At 39.4% G+C, this 21974-nt stretch overlaps 1 protein-coding gene across 5 annotated transcripts in view; it reads left to right on the top strand.

The window, feature by feature from the left end:
• The window catches only part of Cep350 (centrosomal protein 350), a 161979-nt gene extending 148263 nt beyond the window's left edge, over window positions 1-13716 (top strand). For all 5 annotated transcript variants that reach the window (XM_034636357.2, XM_071600263.1, XM_071600266.1 and 2 more), the window contains one exon: window positions 9835-13716. In XM_034636357.2, the coding sequence (XP_034492248.1) occupies window positions 9835-9999 (165 nt within the window). In that variant the 3' untranslated portion in view covers window positions 10000-13716. The remainder of the gene's footprint in view (window positions 1-9834) is intronic.
• The last annotated feature ends 8258 nt before the right edge of the window (window positions 13717-21974 follow it).

The following is a 21974-nucleotide window of genomic DNA, read 5'->3' as shown; positions in this document are numbered from 1 at the left end:
ACTTCTTAAGCTAATTATTAACAAGAAATGCTAAGTAAAACTAGCCTCCTCTCTTACCATTAGATTTGGTGGACCTAGTATTTATAAACCCTCATGTTTTCACATTTTAGAGGAAGTGAGATTTAAAACAACTGTTTTGGGTTTTTTTTTATTTGTTTATTTGTTTGTTTGTTTTTGAGTTAGAGATATACACAATACCTTGGTTTCATTTTTATTTCTTTTTATGTGGTGCTGAGGATCAAACCCAGTACCTCACACATGCCAGACAAGTGCTCAACCACTATGCCACAACCCCAGCCCCCAAGTAACTGTTTTTTATAATATATAAATCAAAAAAAGACTCTTTTTTAATATTTATTTTTTAGTTATAATTAGACACAATGCTTTTATTTTATTTATTTATATGTGGTGCTGAGGATTGAACCCAGGGCCTTGCACGTGCCAGGCAAGTGCTCTACCGCTGAGTCACAACCCAGCCCCCCCAAAAAAGACTCTCAAAAATAGGATTTTTAAAAAGTTTTTTCAAATATATAAAATAATTGCCTGGGGTTGTGGCTCATTGGCAGAGCACTTGTCTAGCATGTGTGAGACACTGGATTTGATTCTCAGCACTGCATATAAATAAATTAAAAATAAAGGTCCATCAACAACTAAAAAATAATTTAAATATATATAATTAATCATGTTCATTTTTAAAAGTTAGAAAATTCTGGTTAATCAAAAAAAAAAATGAACATGATAGTCCCACTACCCGAATAACTTTTAATATTTCTGTATGTAGATTTTTAGTCTCTTATAAAGAATTGTTTTAAACAAATTGGAATTATTATAGTTTCATTTTTGAAATCTGATTTTATTTTTTTTTTTGTACTCAACAAATTGTGGGCATTTTGCCTTGACATTAAAAGTATTTTATATTATTTAAAAGTCACTGTACATGTGCAGTAGATCTCAAGTTTAAAAAAACTTTATTCTAATTTTTTTGTGTTAGAAATGTAGTAGTCCATCATGTAGTAGATGTATTATTAATTTAACCAGTCAGTAACGTTTTTGCTCTTTTAAGATGTTATAATAAATATCTTATGGTTTATCTTGCACATATTTTCAGTAGTTTCCTTAAGATATTCCTAAAAAGAATTGCTGTTAAGGTATATGCATAATGTTAACATGTTTGTACGTGTTACCAAATCTTTTTCCAGAAAAGTTGTTCCAGTTATAAATACTAAACAGCACCAGGAATGATAGCTTTCACCTTTGCAGTACTAGCTGTTACCAGTTTCTTTTCATCTTAACTAGAAGAATGGGTTATTTTGCCCTATAATTTTCTTTCTTTTTTTTATTTTATTGGCAATTTTTCTAAATCTTTTACATGTTTAATTATGAAATATTTCAAGAATGTGAAAAATATTAGAAAATAATATGGAATCCATTGTTTTTGCCTTCCTTTCCTTCATTATGGGCTCAGTTGTCATCTTCCTAAAGTACATACTTAAATATTTCATTAACTTTAGGTCTTTAATGTAAACCATCAGTCTTTATCTGAAAATGTTTTTATTTCAACTCTTGCTTTTGAATGATATTTCAACTGAGTGTAGAGTTTTTAAGTTGATCGTTGTTTTTCCTGAGTGGTTTGAAAGATAATGATTTTATTGTAATCTGACTGGTCTTGTTGCTCTTGAGAAACCTATTGGCAGTCCATTATAGGGAACTGATCTTTTCTTTTTGGTTTCTATTTAAGATTTATGTCCGTGCATATTACTTTTATAATTTCTCTGTTTGTGTTTAGATGTGGATACATTTATTTATCCTGCTTTAAACACACTGTGCTTATTGAATCTATAAATTCATATCTTTACTCACTTCTGAAAATTTTGCAATGGCTTCTTGTAAGAGTTTTTTTTTAATTTTTTAAAATATTTATTCTTTAGTTGTAGTTAGTTGGACACAATATCTTGATTCCATTTATTTAGTTTTATGTAGTGCTGAGGATCAAACCCATCACTCTGCACTTGCTAGGCAAGCGCTCTACCGCTGAGCCACAACCCCAGACCCCCATAGGATTTGGGTTTTGCTGTTGATTTTTAAACATATTCCAAGAGTTTCTAAATTTTATTTAAAAGCAGTATTTGGATATTGTGGTTAAAAAGAAAAAACAAGAGAAGACAAGTTCTTTTTTGAACATGTTAAACTTGAAATCTCTAATAGACATTCCAAGTGGAAATATTGATTAGGCTATTATATGTATGAGTCTGAAGTTCAAGCAAGTGTCCCAGACTGTGAAGATATATACAAATGTGGGAGTAGAGAAATTAGATGGTAGTCAAAACCCATGAAACCAAGAATGTAGATAAACAGGAGTTCATGGACTGATCCTGGAGTAATCCAGTGTTTTAAGAGTTAAGTAGATGAGAAAGAAACAACAGAGGAGACAGTGAGGTAAAAGAAAGTCAGGTGGAAGCCAAGGAGAAGGTGGTGATCAACTGCGGTAAATGCTTCTAGTGGCTCAAGTTGAATAGGAACTGAGAAATGACCACTGGACTTAGCAGTGCAAAGGTCATTATTGATTGTAATGTTAATGTAAGTTCTTCTGGTGGCATGGATGAGATACAAGCTTGGTTGGAGGGTTTGTGAGAGAAGGTACAGGTTAGGGAGTGCAAAAGTGGACACTTTAGCCAGACACAGTGGCACATGCCTATAATCCCAGCGGCTCAGGAGGCTGAGGCAGGAGGATCACGAGTTCAAAGCCAGCCTTAGCAATAGTGAGGTGCTAAGCAACTCTAAATAAAAATACAAAATAGGCCTGGGGATGTGGCTCAGTAGACCGAGTGCCCCTATTGTACCTGTTGGCATTAATATCTTCTGTTGCTATCTGTTCAGATACTTGGCCCATTTGTTAATTAGGTTTTTGTTTTCTTACTGAGTGAATTATGTTTCTTATATATTTAGAATTTTAACCTCATATCAGGTACATGGCTTGCAAATATTTTCTCTCACTTTGTTTTGTCTCTTTGTTAATCATTTCCTTTGCTGAGCAGAAGCAGCTTTTTAGTTTGATGCAATTTGTTTATTTTTGCTTTGTGTTCTCAGAATCAGATCCAAAATATCATTGCCAGACCAATGTTACAGAGTTTTCCCCCTCTATTTACTTTTCTTTTTTAATACCTCTATTTCATTTATTTATTTTTATGTGGTGCTGAGGATCGAACCCAGGGCCCCGCACATACAAGGCAAGCACTCTACCACTAAGCCACAACCACAGCCCCTCTATTTTCTTATAATAGTTTCAGGTCTTATAGTTAAGGTTTTGTTTGTTTGTTTGAGTTTTTTTTTTATATTTTAGTTGTCATGGACCCTTACTTTATTTATTGATATGTGGTGCTGAGAATCAAACCCAGTGCCTCACACATGCTAGGTAAGCACTCTACCACTGAGCTACAACCCCAGCCCCTAATAGTTAAGTTTTTAATCCATGTTAATTTCAATTTTGTAAGTAGTGTAAGGTAAGGGTCCAGTGTTAGTTTTCTGCACATGGATCACCATTTTCCCCAACACTGTTTTTTGAAGAAACTATCCTTTCCTCATCATGTGTTCTTGGCACTTTTCTCAAAAAACCAATTGACCATCAATCCCTAACGTGCGCGCATACACACACACACACACACACACACACACACACACCCAACAAAAACAAATCAACTTCCCATAAATGTGTAGGTTTATTTCTGGGCTTTCTATCCTATTCCATTGGTGAGCATATCTGTTTTTATGCCACTGCCCATGTCGTTTTTATTACAGTTTCTTTATAATGTTTTTTGTATTTTTAAGGTTTTTCTATGTAATTTTTTTATATATATAATGTATGTTGAAGTCCGGTAACGCAGTGCTTCTGTGTTTGTGTCCCGCCCCCAAAGTTTGTTTTAGCTACTTTGAGTCTTATGATTCCGTACAGATTCAAATCTCTAAGCCCCAAGTTTTTAGTTCTGCAGGTATTTTAACAACATTGACACAGGTGCTTTAAAATGGTTTGGAAATCATGATCTAGAGCTTATATATTCTTTATTATCATTAAGTATGAAATACAGATTGTCCTAAAAATAGGACACTGAGGCAATATAGTATCACATTTAGTACACAGCAAATATCTCTTGAAACCCAACAAATTTATATCATTCTTGTCTTTTTTCACAAGTTTAAATAATCCATGCATTTATAATATACACAGCAGTTATTTGAGTGAGCAAAGGTCAGTACTTTTTTTTTTTTTTTCCTCTAATAGAAGTGGAGTGTTTGGAAACCAATCAGTCATGTTTATCCACACCACCACTGAAATTGCTACAGGTCCTACCACTTTTGGTTGAGTCATGTTGGCTCTGGTCTTCTTTCCATTGCTGAACTTTGGTGAGGGATTCCAACATATCATAGCTTGTACTAACAATGGTGAATTTATTATCTAACCATTTTATAATGAGAATTTCATTATTTGTATCGAATCCATAATCATATGGCCCTCTTCCTTGATTTTTCATCAGTGTTGTCAGTTTCAGAGGACACTTTTAGTCTGTTTTCCCTTATGGTGCCTGTAGCTTGTAATCCAATAATTCAAGGTGCCAATAAGTCATAAGCAGTTAATAAATTGATGGGGGAAAAAAAAGCATGGTTGTTTATTCTCTATCACTTCAACCATCTGTAGAACTACCTGACTCCCAAGCAAAAGATCATCATTGGGTCCTTCTCAAGCACTTTCTCATTAAAACAAGTCAAAGTTATAGCAACATCCTGATAACTCCACACAGTGCCCAGAATCATGACCAAGTCTTGTGGACTTCCCTCCTGTAAATTGTTTTAGCAAATTCTGTCCATAATATCTGATAATCATATTATCCATATTTCATTCAGTTAGCATAAAGAAAAAAACTATTTACAAAAGTTTGGAACAGCTTTAATCATATTATCCATATTTCATCCAGTTAGCATAAAGAAAAAACTATTTATAAAAGTATGGACAGTTTGTGGGAACTAACCAGATATGATGCAATACCCACGGATTACCAACAGAAGGTGGCAATTATTACCCATTGTGTTATCAACAGCTAGCAAAACCAGTGAGTGCTGAAGCTGTGGCTCTGTGTAGAGTTTCAGCCTCAGCCAATTTGTGGCTTGTGACATAGGATCATGGAGATTAAGTATTCTTGTCTCATTTCTGGAAGTCCTTTCCATTGGGCAAGTTCAGAGGGAAAACCTGGTCCTTAGCATTCAGCCTCTTAGAACTCAAGGTAGGATAGAGAAGGGCAAAGATGAATTTTGATGTACAAACTGAGAATGAGGGCAGGTTAATTTCATTTCTGCATCCCAGAATGTCCATGTAGTACACTGCAAATGACTATGCAGTATACATTGTCCCAGTATCCCATTTATAGGATAGGTATTTCCACCATTAATAATCTGAAATATAGTGCATTCCTCAAAATAAAATGATAAAATACTTTCATGAATTTATTTCTTAAATTTTCTGTCAGTTATGTACATAGTATTTTGTTCAATTGAACATTCAGTAGAAGTAACTTTAGGGCTGAGGCTGTATAGTTCAGTGACAGAGTAATTGCCTAGCATGTGTGAGGCACTGGCTTTGATCCTTAGCATCACTAAAAATAAACAAAAGCATTCTATCTACAATTACCAAAGAAGAAGAAGGAGAAGAAGAAGTTTGGGCCATTTTCAAAATGAATTTTAAAATATTTTAAAACATTCTAATCATCTATTGTCTCAAAAGAATAGAACTCTAAAAACATAATTATTTCAAAGTTACTGTAATATTACTGTAATATTTGTTGCTTAATTTAAGTGTTTATAGATGTTCCACATCTGGGACCATGGGACAAAATGAGTTAAGGATTTTTTTTCTATTTCAATTAAAAAAATGATATTGGAATTTTGATAGGGATAGTATTGAATCTGCAGATTGCTTCGAGTACTGTGGACATTTTTACAATATTAATTATTCCAATCCACAAACATGGGCTATCCTGCCATTTGTATTTTCTTTAAATTCTTTTATCAGTGTCTTATAATTTTCAACTTACAGGTCTTTTTCCTCCTTAATTAAGTTTACATTTAAGTTTTTTTGTTTCTGTTGTGAATGGAGTTGTTTTCTTAATATCCTTTTTGGATAATTCGTTATCAGTGTGTAGAAATGCTAATGATTTTTATAGGTTGGATTTTGTACCCTGAAACTGTACTGAATTTGTTTATTAGTTTTAACAGGGTTTTTTGTTTGTTTGTTTGTTTTGGTGGATCTTTAGTTTTTCTGATCATGTCATCAGTAAATAGAGACTTTTTCACTTCTTTCCTATTTGGATGAATTTTATTTCCTCCTCTTGCTATGGCTTGGTAGTACAATGTCAAAAAGAAGTGGTGAGAATGAATCTCCTTATTTCACCCTGATCTAAGAGGAAGAGCTTTCACTTCCAGCTGGGTTTGTCATGTGCAGCCTTGACTATGAAGTGCATTTATTTATTTTTATGTGCTGCTGAGGTTCAAACCTAGCATCTCGCACATGCTAGGCAAGCGTTCTGCAGCTGAGCCACAACCCCAGCACCTTACTAATTTTTTTAATATGTAAAACCATCCTTCCATCATAAGAATATGTCTCACTTTATTGTGAGCTATGATTTTTTAATCAAACTAAATCTTTTTTTCTTTTTTTTTTGGGGGGGGTGGGATAGGTGGATACATACCTTTGTTTTATTTATTTATTTTTATGTGGTGCTGAGGATCAAACCCAGTGCCTCACATGTGATAAGTAAGGGCTGTACCACTGAGCTGTAACACCAGCTCTTATCAAACTAAATATTAATTGTCCTTTTAAAATTCTTGTAATGTGATTATTATACTAAACATTTCATAGTAGTTGCTTCTTTCACATTAACAAAATATATATTTTGGCTCTTGCTTGGGCTAACTGTACATGTGTTTAGACATTATTTGATTATAATAACCTCTGCTAACAAAAACGAAAGTCAGATCTTTCTCTCAGCTCTAGTTCTCATTAATCCCTTCACAAACAAAGGCATTGGTTGATTTACATCTTATGTTCACTAAGAATTTTAGCTATTTTAGTAGTGAATTATCAAAGTATATATGATATATAGTGATTAACAAGTAATTAGATCAACTTTTGTATATCCTTCGTGTAAAATGGACTTGGAAAATCTCCCTACTAGAGATATAATTGCACTTAACATGACAAAACCTGTTGTAAAGTCACCTAGCTAACGATTGAATCCTCTTTATAACCTGTGATCTGCTAAGATACTTGGCAGCTCCTGAATTTCTGCTTATCACTGATAAGCTCTTTCTCATGATAAGCCTAAATTGATTTCACACAATTACAGTTTGCTTCTATACCCTTTTGAACCACCTCTCCTGTTTCACCTGAGTCTTTTCTCCCTATTAAAATATTGATATTCTCTCCCATGTCTAATGTGATTTTGAGTCTTTTCAGCATTATCATATCTTTATCAGTGTTCCTTTTCAAACACAGTGCTCACAACTGGGCCCAGTGGCACATTCTTGTAATCCCAGCTACTCAGGAGGCTGAGGCAAGAGGATCACAAGTTCAAAGCCAGCAATTTAGGAAGACCCTATGCAACTTAGTGAGATCCTGTCTCAAAATAAAAAGGGCTGGGGATGTGGCTCAGTGGTTAAGCATGCCCTGGGTTCAATTCCCAATACCAACAAACAACAAACAAACCATGAGCTGGTTAAAACCAAAGACATTCTTTCTGAATTCAATAAAAATGTCCATATATTGGAGATATATAGCACTTTCTGTTTGCACTGTCCTTCACTGGGAAATTGCAAATAAATAAATAATTCTTAAGGAGCTCACAACCTAGTGGGGGAATAGATGCACAGAAAACATTTCAGCATGGTAATTGGTATAATGGAATAGAAGTAGGTTAGAATAGAAGTACAGTGGAAAGTTTCTGTGCCCTTCAGGCAGAGACTTCCTTCCAGGTTACAGCTGTCCTTTTAGTCAAAAAGTGAAAAACCACCTAACACCTATTTTCTCTTTCCCCATCTTGTTCACAAGGGCTGGCATAAGACCCTGGCATTTGCCTGCTGAAATCAGCCCATATTCTTTTTACCACATTTCTCTAGTCCACCAGCCTATTACCCTGCAGAAGAAAAGAAAGGAAGGAAGTTATTATTAGCCTGACTTTAAATGTACTTTTAATAGTTTACATGTTTTATATTTACACACACATATTCAGGAGTATATGTGTAATAGATCTCGAAAACCAGAAATAAAAAATAAAGGCAGATTTGCAAACTTTGAAATTCCTCTATTGTTATCATTGAAATTACAAGTTTGGCTTTGAGCTTTCTGATAGCCAGAGCAAAAGAGAAACATCATATAGTTCTGAGAAAGAAACTTCCTTTTCTTTTTTTTTAAGAAAAAGTTTTTCTTAGAATTCTGTTTCCTAAATTTTGTTTTTGATGAAATTTTCAAAGACAGATTTAATGACAAAGACTAAGGTAACTTTACTTGAAGAAGGAAAGAAATGCAAACAAATTCACTGAGGACATGTGTGCAGACCCACCTCAGCTTTCTCAGAACATTTCTCTCTCAGCTGCAGTTTTTGAGATATGTCAGGTTGTTTCTTCTAGTTCCCTTCAGTCTCTGGGTAGGTCAATAAATTGAACACTTACATATCCACACAACCTATGGTGAAATAAATCTAGGAAATGTGAGTTAAACAAGTGTCTTTACAGGAGGACTTCTCTTTAAAAGGCTGCGTACGTTGTAAATCTCCCAGAGGGAGTTCTCTTAACTTAAATTTGACCATAGAACCCCCTTTTTGATGGCACCATCTATTCTGTGGAGCATAAATTGGGGAACAGAGGACTGAATATTTACATATTCTTCCAACACCATCTTCAAAGAGAAGGAATATGACAGTCACCTTGAAATATATTTGTCAACCCCAGCTAAGAGTAGGCATTGGACAATGCATTCTCTCCTCTCTTTCTCTCTCTCTCTCTCACCCACCTCAGGATGATGTTGTCTGTTTCTCCCAAGTCTTCTCATTTTCATATAATGAAACCAGAGTACTAGCCCCACACTGCCTTTTTTGAGATGAAACTATGATCAGGACAAACCAAGATCTTGTTGTCACTTGGCAGCTTGGTTAGACTTCTGGTTAGAACCCCTGTCACAGCAGTTAACTTTACTGAATTTGTGACTAGATCAAGGTTTGCCATTACTTTGTACCTGGCCTCCATCTCACTTACAATGTCGTTATTTATAGAAGTCTAACATGTTTCTTTTTGTAAAGTCATTTTTTAAAAAATGTGTTAAAACAAGCACTATAACAGTGATTTTTTTTAAAAAATAAGCTCAAGCAGGGTTACATTTTTAAAATACACTAATGGAAATTAAATGTTATTAATTTAGAATCATGCAGTATTGGTTTTGGATATGCATATTATAATTATAAATTTCTTTTTATATCTAACATTTGTCTTCTCTTCCTTTAAATTCCTATGCATATTCCTTTGTGTTAGTATAGACAACTTCCTTATAACCTATAATATCTATAAAATACAGGAATATTGTCAAATTGAAATGTAGTTCTGAAGCCATTTTTATTTTATTCTTCAGTTGAATTTTTCAAGCTCTTTGCAGTTTTAAAAGGAATATTGACAACATCATATGAATTACCATTTTTCTCTTATTTCCCATGGATGGGACTACAAAGTCAGCTAACAAAATTAATTTCCTAGCTTTTGTGTGACCAGGATTTTCCACTTTCTTTGTCTTCTAAACTCTAGGTACAGGAGCTCCATGAAGAGGAGGCACAGTGGGTGAACTATGATGAGGACGAGTTGTGTGTGAAGATGCAGCTGGCCGATGGGATATTTGAGACCTTGATCAAAGATACTATTGATGTTCTGAATCAGATCAGTGAAAAACAGGGGAGAATGCTACTTGTGTGACATCTTGCAAATAAATTGAACACTGAGTGCTAACATGAGTCCTGGGCCTTTCTGCCTCCTGATAGACACCCCATCTCCATCATAGCAAGAGTGCTTCCGGACCTTGCACCTGTTCTTATGGACTGCTGTTTTAGAACTCATGAGACAATGCAGTATATCTGGTATTACAGCCTTTGCCTTTAGAGACTGTCCACTGGATTACTTGGTTATTTTTGATGGGCAGGGTCACACTCCTGATGTTGAGACACAGTATAACCCTATACTTCTTGTTAATACCCTTCCTAGATCTCAGAAGAGGGCTGAGAACACCAGAAGCACCTCTGAGCTTAGACAAGGGTGTCACTTCTTGAGTCTGAAGTCAGGCAAGCAAGATACATAGATCAATTCGTCATATTATTTTTGAAATGTAATCCTGTTCTATACCATGAAAGTCATAATGGACATTATAGTATTAAACAGTATTAAACTCTTAACCACTTCTAAAATAGGCATGTTTAGGGTCTGCCTATTTCACATTCTGGAGTTTATTCCATTGCTTTTTGAAGACCATTTTCTTCCATTGTCGCAATTGAGCAGCACCAAGCGGACTGTGAAGTTAACAGAAATAAATGGTAGCCTTGCTTTCTGAGCACCACCTAAAGAACTGTAAACCTTTGTGTTACACTTATTTTTCCTGTCTGGGCATGAAAACAGAAATGCCCCACTGAAGACTGGCTCAAAGGACTTCTGCAGGGCTGGTTCCTCTGCCCCTTTTCTTACCCCTGCACTTTTCTTACTCGTCCTGAACCTCTACCAGCTGCTCCCAGAATCAGATACTCAGGACCATCTCAGGCATCCAGGCATGGCAAAAGTGGAAATAATTCATTTTGGCCTTCAAACTTTCAACTCCCATCTCTCCCCAAGAAGTCAGAGACGCTGTTACTTGAATGATTTAGGAAATGAGTGTGTGCACCAAAGACAAAAAGATATTGTCTGTAGTTTGTGTGCTTGTTTTGCTCTATGGAACTTTTTTTAATTTATTTTAAGATAAGTTATTAAGTTGAAAACGTGCGTCCCTATTCAGAAGTGAAAGATTCTTCTTGTAATAGTTAAACCTCCGTCTTGAAGCTTCTATGGTTCATAGTCTTTGCACAGGAAACCTATGGTTTTAACAAACCCAAACACACATGGAAGAGGTCAGTTAAATTCAGTGAAAAGAAGATGAGCTTTCCTAAGATCACCTGCAGTAGCCGGAATGGGATAAATGATTTAAAGACACTGTAAAATTTAATTCTGCCTCTCTTGCAGCATTGCTTTTCACAACTATTACCTGTATCTGAAACAAATCTAGACTCCAGCTGCTACATTCGAGCATAGAAGATGCTCTCCTGGGACCTCAGTACCTGCCTTCCTGCCTGGTTCCTCTGAATCAGTCCCCTCCCTCTTCACATAATCTAGAAGAATGTGGATAATCTTAGGCGTGAATGTAAATGCCTTAACCTTGAAGGTCCTGATTAGAAGCATGATATAAGACATCCACTGGATTCATAGTTACAAATATCCTGGAATGTTATAGCTTCAAAATGTGTTAGAAAAACCCCAAAGATGGTATGATATTTTAAGTGTGCACGTTTTTTCATTTCTGCATCTTTCTTCCACACTCGCCTTTGTGTCTTAAGTGTCTCACTATGCACACGTCCGTTCATCTTCAGTTTCACCCTGTCATTACAAGAAACTTCCTGAAGTAATCATTGGAATATTTGCATTTTGCACAATGACTGGTGTGATAGCTCTTGACAAATAAGGAAAGCACTGAAATATTGTGATTGGGCCTGGGGAAATGCTCAGATTGATGTATTAACAGCATTTCTTCTGTGCCTTTGATGTTGAGCTGTAGTCTTGTAGCCATAATGAGCAAATTGACTAAGAGAAACAAAGGTTTCTCGGGGTTATTAACCAGTAGTGTGGAAATATTATTTTCATGTGGCCAAGGAAAAGCAAAGACATTTCTTTCCACTTTGGTTACTTGTGGCAAAAACATCATATCAGCATCCTTTGGCTGTTTGTAGGATCACATTGTCCTTATAATACTGAAACTTTACAGCTGCTGTAAATTTTTTATAAATGAATATCAAAGTACTATAATAGGAATCTAGTTGTTTTTCTACATCTTCATTATTTGGACCTAAAGTCAGTTTTTAATAAGAAAATTTATCTTTACTCCTTATGACATTATGACTCCAGGAAAGGAAAAGAGTGCTGCTGTAAGTCCATGGCGGCAGGGATCTGGACTCGGAGCCCCGGAGGAAAGGCTGCCAAGAATACAGCAGTGGCGTCCTGCTCTCCGCCAGCTGTCTCTGCCACCCAGAGTCCAGGGCTCCATAGAGGGGCAGGAGAGTCTTACTCGTTGTTAGAAATGATCATCCATAGTTTGGGAGCAGAAACAAAGGAATTTATAATTAACAGATTTCTGATTATTTTAACTACTTGGATCTAATTGAAGTAGGTTTATCGTTAGGAATGGTAAACATGGATACCCAGCCACTCATTCCGCACTGGGATCTTTTTAATCAAACTCTGCCTCTTAACCAAGAACCTAAAGAGTCCCTCTTTCTAATCTTTGCTCCTTATCCCCACACCCCATCCTCTTTTCAGTCTTCATAATTCCTCTAAGAAAAAGATCTTTGCATCAGCAGTAATATCTTTTAGAATAGTACTATCAGAATTTAGTAGTAAACCAACATGTAGGCTTCAGATCTACTTCTGAGTCCAAAACAATTTGTGCTCTCCAGAGCAGTTGACTCTGGGTTAAATAAGTACAGGGTATAGATTCCCTCTTCAGGTCTAAACAGGAATTTTTACTCTAGGGAAAGTGGGAAGAGCTCAAAAGTAGTTAATAAGGAAGGTAATTTGTTTTTCTTTTTCCTAAAAGAAAAGAAAATTCCTTCTGTGACTACAGGTCTCTGAGAAATTATCTTTCAAAAGAGATTTCGTTGCTCATCAGAGTGTTGTGGCCTATTGATAAAAAAAAAAAAAAAACAATTTTGTTCACTTTCTTGTCTTGAAAAAAAGTGGCCTTAGCTTTTTGCAATACTTGAATAAAGTGTGTACTCGCAAAAGAATTTCTGTAGCACAGCGTTAGAGACTCATAACTTTTCTGCAAGAAATTCAAACTTACATCTTCCTTTTACTACCTTAAAAATACTAGTGAATAAAACATTAATTCAAAGAGCAAGCGATAGAAACTACAATGATGTTTAATGCAAATTGTAGGAATTTACATGTTTACAAACCATCTTAAACTGGTTGTGCAGCAATTCAATAAAATATCTTTGTATTATAAAAATGTGAAGAAAAAATGTAAACTGATGTAAAGGAGGTACTGTCATTTTAATTAACCTATGTTTAATAGCTTTTCCTTCTGGACTTTGCAAAGCCTTCTTGGTAAATACATTGCAAAGCATTTTCTGGGAGGCTTGGCCTCCTTGTGTGTACTGTACTGTGCAGACATGAAAAATAAACCCGTTTACTGTGTACGTGTAAATCGCCTGTCATCAGGCATTTCCAGCCAATAGTCACATCCAGTGCAGCTCTGCACAGAAGACTTGGGGTGTGGTTTGTAAGTATGACCTGTAAAATAACTGGGACGAATTCCCATGTAAACCTGTGTAAATAGATTTGTTAACTAAAATGTACTTTAAGAAAAGAAAATCTGTAAATAAACTGATTTATAAGTTAGTTTCATGTCAGGTGTCCATTTTTCCACTCAGAAGCCAAGTTCAGAAAAGGAGTTCTCAGACTATTCAGTTCTTGCTGATTTCTCATTGGGTTGCAGGGCACTCAGGCTCGGGCAATAAGATTGGGTAAGCTATTCATGCTTTGTACATGGCACCATCACAAATCTCAAGGGACTTTGAAAAATGATCACTTATTCCACAGATTGCCATTTTGCACCACTTCGGTATTCTTGGCCCTGTGTTTGCTGAGTGCTAGGTAGATTGCAAAGGGGACAGGCATAGATGGTCCTTGATTTCATGGAGCTTGGAGTCTATTGAAAGAAAATCATTGAAAAATAACTCAAAAGAGGCTGGAGGTATAGCTCAGTGGTGTTTGCCTCCCATGTGTGAGGCCCTGGGTTCTATCCCAAGCCTTGCAAAATATAAACATAATTTGAAAAATAGTGCATGACGACTGTAACAAGTGCTGCAAAGGAAGCAAACACAGAGTTGGAGAATATCTTCTGAAAGGGCAGGAGACAGTTCCCTGGTAACTTTGTGTTTGTTTTTTTGAGATGGAGTTTCTCTGTTGTCCTGCTGGCCTTGAATCGAGTTCATTCGATCCTGCCTCAGCCTCTCAAGTAGCTGAGGCGTGCCCCACTGTACCCAGTTTATTACTTTGTTTTGAACATTAATGGGCTTTTTCTAATTCATGGCAAATGCCATTTCTCACAGAGACTTGAATTTTATTCACCCTTCCAAAATAACGTGTGGAAAAGTCCTGCACAATTAAGTGGGCCACAAAGAAGAGCAGCCAACTGATGACTGGCTGGTGGAGGGTATCATTTATTTCTGGAAATAAGAGCTTGGAGGAGAATGGAGGCAGATGTGTAGAAGAATGAAAGACTTCCAAAAACAGAAATATGCAAAACAATGTATCATCTCTGATCCAATAGATTACAAGAAGCAACCACACTTTAGCCTAAATTCTAGATGCCTGCTGATGGTCATGCTGCTACACCTGTAACGCTTACCCGACTGTGCACAGTAAGGAAATTCTCAGAAAACCACTAACCCCAAATGGTAGCAGATTCTAATTCTCCAACTCAGAACAGATGTTTCTACTATGTGCCAGATTCTGTGGCTGGTGTTAAGGCCACAATAGTAATGATCAAATTTTGAAAAAAGACGAGATACCTGTAATCTTTAATCAAAGTATATGAAAGTGATAAATAGGAGGCTGGCAATTGACATAACAGACAGGAATGGTGATGTCATCAGAGAACAGGTGTCTCCTTGACATAACAGATGAGAATGGTGATGTCATGGGAGAACAGGGTCCCCAGAGCAGAGTCCATGGAACTCCTGGAAGAGGATTTCAACTTAAGACCATCAGGTTCTTGGCTTACCTGAAGGAAAGGAACCTCAGCATAGGACATTCAGAGGCATAGAAACAGGTTTATTTAGAAGATTAGATACACGTGCAAGGGAAAATGTGAGCCATCTCAAGAGTGAGAGATGTGTTTTGGGGGTTTCCAGTTTTGTTTGTTTTTGTTGTTGTTGTTGTGTTGTTTTGTTTGGTACCAGGGATTGAACCCAGCTTTTTTTTTTAAAGGAGTTGGTGAGGCATGGGTATAGGGAGGTATATAGGAATATCAGTCTGTTGATCTCAAGATGACTGTGGCTGGTCAGTCTCAGGATCCTCAGGCAGATGTGGTCCTTATTATCTGATCAGTCCCCTAAAGTATGGGTTTCTCAAAATATCTCTCTTAGCCAGGCGTGCTGGTGCACACCTGTGATCCCAGTGACTCACAGAGGCCTGATCAGGAGGATTGCAAATTCAAGGCAGTCTAGGAAAGTTGCAAGACCCTGTCTCAAAGGGTTCAGTCCACAGTGTATCTATCTATCTAGAGAGACAGCTAGAGAGAGTTTGTATCTCTCCTTACTTGTTGGGGGCTTGATTAACAGTGCTCGGGATGGATTTACAGGTTTCCCAGAATTTGAGAGTGACTGGCCTTAGGAAGTGAAGAGCCTGGAATAGTTTACAGAACTTGTGAATTAATATTTATTTTTTAGTTTTAGGTGGACACAATATTTTTATGCAGTGCTGAGGATCAAACCCAGTGCCTCACTCATGCTAGGCAAGCGCTCTACCACTGAGCCACAACACCAGCCCCTGCCTATTTTTTAAATTTCTTCTCTCCTACCTCAGCGAGACTGACATTAGTGAGAACTACATGGTGAATGCTGAGGAGAAACAAGCCAGTGCCCTACGGAAGCCTGGGAGAGCTCAGAAATTGGAGGCACTGGCCACACAGAAAAAGTCCAAAGCATGGAGGTTAGTTCACCATGCCTTGGGTGGCCTGGTGTGCAGCCAAGTGAACAGGCAGGTGAGCACTTCCCAGGGAAGAGCCCAGTGTATGACTCAAGGTCACCCAGAACAGACATTCATGCCAGGCTTAAGTGGCATGGTGAGTACTACAGCCAGAGGGGAGAAAGCACATTAGATCCCACCCTTCTCATTCCCTCAGTCTCCCATGGCCAACAGCTCCACTCCACGTGCAGCACAACCACGGGGCTGGCAACGCCCCACTGGTGCCACCATGGAAGGACGCTCCTCCTCAGGAAGACAGAAGAGCAGGGTCAGGCTGAGGCCACTGATGTGTGAGAGTCTGAAACAGGGAAACTAGTCCTCAGGAGACATGCCCAGCACAGGTGGTAGGACTCTGGGTAAGGAGAGTTCCCAGACCCCAGGCCTGTCCTGACGTGCAGGGCAGGAAGCTGTACGTGATTGTCTTTCCCATGTGTATGTGCACACACACTAGGATGGCTCATAGAGCACATCAAATCCAGGAGGACAATCTTTTACCCCGAGTATGGAGGCACAGCCTGGTCTGAAGGGGCCCGAAAAATTTGTGTGACTGTAGTTTGCTGATAGGGCCTACCTGTCGTTTTAAGATAGCATTTTACCAGTGTCACATTTTACCAGATGCAGGAGGATGATCAGAAGATAGCCTCCCACATACCTGGATTAAGCCAACCAAAGAGGTCAAAAAGTGAGTCTGGGGACCTGGCAAGTGTACAGCTGATAGCCTCCCCCCGGTGAGGTCTTCTCCAGCTCCACATCCACTCTCCCTGCACTGCCGACACACGCACAGCAACAGCTGTTCTGCCAGCAGAGGAGTGAGGGCCATTCTGCTGTCCATCACCACCTTGTCCAGTGAGTTAGTCTTTCTGGTCTGGAGGAAATTCCAAGTCAACGACTCCTGGCCAGGCCACGAGAATGGGAGTGTGGGATGCAAGGGACTTCATCCTGGGATGACAAAGCCAGCATTGTTCGAGTTGACCTCCTGTCACCGCAGCTGTGCTAGTTCTTATCAGGGTGTTGTCATGCCAGGCACGGTGTGTCATGCCAGGCTCTGCAGAGTGAGGAAAAGGTAACATTCCTACCAGCCTCCCTCACCACAGACCTCCCCAGACAAAGATGTTCTTGTCCGATATTTCCTTAGGAGTCCACTGCACCATTGTCAGTCCCCATCATCCATCCCGAATAGGAAGGCCACACCTCGAATGAGCTTGACATATCCATAGTGTTATCCACAGTGTTAAGGAGTCAGGGGTCCTGAGCATGACCAGTGGAACACTGTGCGCCAATGTTCTGTCAGTCTTTCCCCACTCTTTTTGGGTCCTCCAGGAGGGAGACACCTCAAGATGGCATTGGAAGGACCCTCTGGTGACACAGCTGCAGCCCTAACCCTAACTCCCTGGGGAAGTGCATTAGACTGGGAGAGAAAAAAATAAAAAGACAGTCTGGGTGTACTGAGGGTGGGATTCTGGGTGCAGCCTGTCCTTCATCCTCTCCAAGTTCAAAGCGTGTTCACAGTCTGGCATTTCTCTCCTGCTGGAGTGTGATGGCTGGTGTCTAAAGTCTGTATGGCTTAGTTAGGGAGTACCTCGGTAGGTTGGGGTTTCTTGATGGTCTTTGTATAGTTGTCGGTTTCACTGTTTTATCACCCTGTTTATCGGCGTGGGGGTGCAACTTGAAAGTTTCATCTTACGGGACAGGAGCTCATCTGTCATGGTATTGCTTGGGCTGTGAATGTGGTGTCTTCTCAGATTGGAATCCCTCTGGATATCTGAACATGAGACGAAGGAGTCTTTTTATTTATTTATTTATTTTTAGCTACAATGGTCATCTCTGCCCCAATGACCCACTGGAATGGCAGTCTCATACTGCAATACAAGGCCCCTGCGAAGAGGCACCACCACACACGGTGACCAGGACCAGCAGTCTGACAGGGCCAGATTGTCCGTACAGTATGGCCTGCCCACGTTGGCAGGAGTCTCCCAACTGTGCTGTATCGAGGGCTTTAGTGTTTTCTAGGGGGAATCCTTGTGATTTGGACCATTTCTGTATCTGAGGGGGACTTACATGCTCTGTTTTGTGATGGGCCCAACAGGTAATCACAGCAATTTGCTGAGCACAAGTTAGGTTAGCTCTTCAATTTGTCTTTTCTTTTTAAATAACTCCCTATTACAGGTGTAATGTGAGTAATGAATAGGTTTGGTTTGGTTGGTTTTTTTTTTTTTTTTTTTTTTTTTAGTCCACAAGCTATTGTCACAGGCCCTGTCCCCATTCAGGGGAGCCTTTAGTGGTTCAGTTTTTAATTTGCCAGGTACTAGACCGTATAGCTAGCCCAGTTCTAACAGCTCACACCTATAGTTACATAGCAGACTGTGGCTGTTAGAGTGGCCTGTGTCACTGATGGTTACACATGGAGTTTAGCCCATCAGGCAATGTTCTCAGTCTTGGTTAAATGATGGCCATTTGGGGTGGATGGCTACAGCAGCCCAGTAGTTCTTACCAGCTTTGAGATTCAAGGACCCCTCTAGGGACCAAGCTGTACCATCAGCTGGGAAGTCTTTGAACCAGGGGCGCTACTTGATTACCAGAGAGGTATGAACCTCTCTTGGTGGAGGCTGTTTAGCCTCCCCCAGTAAAGCAGTTCCTGTGGTATGGAGTTGGCCAAGCCCAGGGCCCCAGGGGGCCCTAGACTGAGTGTGCCATGTCTATTTAATAATGGAGCTTTGTTGAGCCCTTCCTGGTTTACTAGTGAGGACTCACTTAGCCTAGGTCGTGGTCACCTTTAGTGCGTTAGTGATTAGGTCCTGTTTATAGCTGGGCCCAGTAGCAGGTTAGGAGTTGCCATTTGAAGGTGGTCTATCTGATGGCTGCCCCAGGTAATTTTTGTCTACAACTCAAGTTGCCAATGCAACCTGGTCATCTGTTCCAATCTGTAAGAGCTAGAGTCACCTAGGCTTGTAGTTTTCTAGAGTCAGTGAGCTCCATTGACCCCAGACTTACAGTCAAAAGCTGAGGGACTCATTAATTTTTTTGTATGTTGCATAACCTGGAACGTCTGCTGTTTGTGTTGGAGCCCCATTTAAAAGTGTCCACCTCAAGGGTAAGCTTGACAAAAGGGGCCCAAAGAATACCAGATGTGGAACTTTACAGCCAGACAGAGCTGCCAGTTGTTGAATCCCTTTCCTGTCAGTGGGAGCCCTCTTGTTAAACAAGATTTTGTGTAATCTTGTTAGGAACATTGTTTTGGTTATTGGCTCATGTGGTTCCCAGGAACTGTAGTTACTGATAGGTCCCTGTACCTTATCAGGCTTGATGGTCCCAAACCCATCCTGCATGTGTCACTGTGTCCATGACCAGATGAAGGTCCTGGTCAGTTTATACCTTAGGAAGGCAAGCATGAGGAAGTCCTCAAGGGAGTGGGCAAACAGTGCTTCTGAGGGAAACTGGCTTGGGTGGATTTTCCCTTAGCCACTGGGAGCCGATGCAGGGGAACCAAGGTGTTTGGTGAAGGTATACTGCATGGACAGACTGTCCCTGAGCAGTACCCTACGAAAGAATTGAGAAGAAGGCATTGGCCAAGGCTGGGGTTGTGGCTCCTACCATGTGTGGGGCACTGGGTTCGATCCTTGGTACCACATAAAAATAAAGATATTATGTCCACCTATAACTAAAATAATAATAATAATAAGCATTTTTAAAAAAAAAAAAAAAAAAAAGGAAGAAGAAGGCATTGGCCAGACTTATACGAGCATAGTTTGGGAGATGTCACCACCTCTGTGATGCAATGATGTCAGGTACCACAGGAGCCAAGGGTGGCACCTGGGCGTCTGAATTATGGTAGTTCACTGTTAGCCCTCAGGCTCCTGAGGCCTTGTTCATGGGCCAGACAGACTGTAAACTGTGACAAGGCCATGTGTAATGTTCCTGCCAACAGCAAGTCCTGAATTAATAAAATAATGCCTTTTTCTCCCCCTGGTATGTGATACTGCTTTTGTTGAATAACCTGTCAGGGCTTGGGGACTCAGGAAGCCGCAGGAGTGAATGGACCCCAGTGGTAGGACTCAAGTTCTTTGTGGTGAGGGGTGTGACGATGGTGATGTTCTCTGTTAAAAACAACCAAAATGGGGCTGGGGCTGTAGCTCAGTGGCAGAGCACTTGCCTAGCACATGTGAGGCCCTGGGTTCTATCCTCAGCACCACAGAAAAATAAATAAAATAAAGGCTTTCTAATCCATCCACAATTACAAAAAATAAAAATAAAAAATAAAATAAATTACAAAAATCAAAAAACAGCCAAAATGCCCATATCTGTAACATAATGGTGGGAAATGTGATCCCTGGCACCCAAAATGGCCAGAAGATGAAAAAGAAGGACTGAGTTCTAGTCTCAAGTGCTAGGTGGAGGGGCCCACTTAGGCTTGCCCACAACCCTCTCTCCCAGGAAGAGACTGGGGGACCCTCTTCTGGAAAAACTAAATGACTTCAGAGAAAAGACCTATAATTACTAACATTTGAAGAGTCCTCCAAAGAAAAGGTTAGCTGCTACCTGATGCTTGTTCAGTGAAACTCACAGTCAAAACCTGAGCTACTCATCAAATTTTTTGTGCCTCATTCATATGTGAACAAATAGCCAGTCACTTTGAGACACTGAGGGAAGGCACCACTACAGAGACCAAACCAAAAAGAAAAAAGCAGGAATTCTGATGAAACAGCAATCCATAGCACAGAAGAAACACCACAAGAAATACAAACTATAATTAAAATCCTCAGATAAAAACAAAAGGAAAATGCCCATATAGCTGAAACAATATTGCATGTAATAAAGGAGGAACAGAATGTTGTAAGACAGTAGTGAGTCAGAGGCCCCAACCATGCTCTTGAAAATTAAAAGTATGGGAGCCATAATTTAAAATTCAGTAGAAAGCTGGAAGACAAAGTCGAGAAGAGTCTTCTCCAAGATAAAACAAAAAGATAAAAAATGAGAGAAACAGATAAAATTAGGGAAACAATCCAGGAAATCTAGCATTCAATTAATCGGATATCTAACAAGTACAGAGATGAAGAATTGTTCAAGAAAATATTCTATATTCAGGCATGGTGATGCACACCTGTGATCCTAGAGACTGGGGAGGCTGAGGCAGGAGGATCCCACATTCCAGGCCAGCCCTGGCAACTTAACGAGACCCTGTCTTCAAATAAAAAATTAAAAAGGGCTGGGTGTGGTGTGTGGCTCAATGGTAGAGCACCCCTGGGTTCAATCCCTAACAATGGGGAAAAAAAGAAAAAAAATCAACAACTTAAAGATGCATGTTTCCAGGTAGAGGCCGTGGCCCCAGCACAGTAAGTGAAAACGCCCCGAGGTGCACCATTGTGGAGTGTCAGGATTCCTTGGATAAAGAAATATTCCAAAAGTGTCTTAAGAGTAAAAGAGAATATCAAAATGTAAAGGATCAGGAATAAAGATGTCACCAATGTCCCAAACAGCAACATTGGTAGCCTTAACACAACAGAGCAATACTCCAGAAAGAGTACGTTGGGCCAGACTATGAACCAAGTGTGAAGATAGAATGTGGATTTTCTCAGAAACGCAAAGCACTTACTTCCCACTAAACCATGAAGAAGGAAGTCAAACGGGGCCCCGGCCAGGAAAGGCCTGGGGAACTCCAGGACACCAGCCATCTTGCAGGCCCAGGGAGAGCAGGCGGGCTGCAGGAGGCGCTCCAGAGGCAGCAAGGAGGCGGACACCTGCCCCTGTGCCCTTAAGCACATGAGGAAAAGGAGAGGAAAGACCTAGGGACGGGTTCAAAGAAGAGTCAGCAGTGAAAATAATGAAGAAAAGCAAAGCATCGCACACCATGGAACAGTCATGGTACACTTCTTGGCTCAGCATCGAGTGACATTTAAAGTTACAATGAT

The sequence above is a fragment of the Marmota flaviventris genome, chromosome 12 (genome assembly GCF_047511675.1).
Source record: "Marmota flaviventris isolate mMarFla1 chromosome 12, mMarFla1.hap1, whole genome shotgun sequence".
NCBI classification, from domain to species: domain Eukaryota; kingdom Metazoa; phylum Chordata; class Mammalia; order Rodentia; family Sciuridae; genus Marmota; species Marmota flaviventris.
The sequence above is the reverse complement of the archived record's forward strand: the minus strand, read 5'-3'. Positions and strand labels throughout refer to the sequence as shown.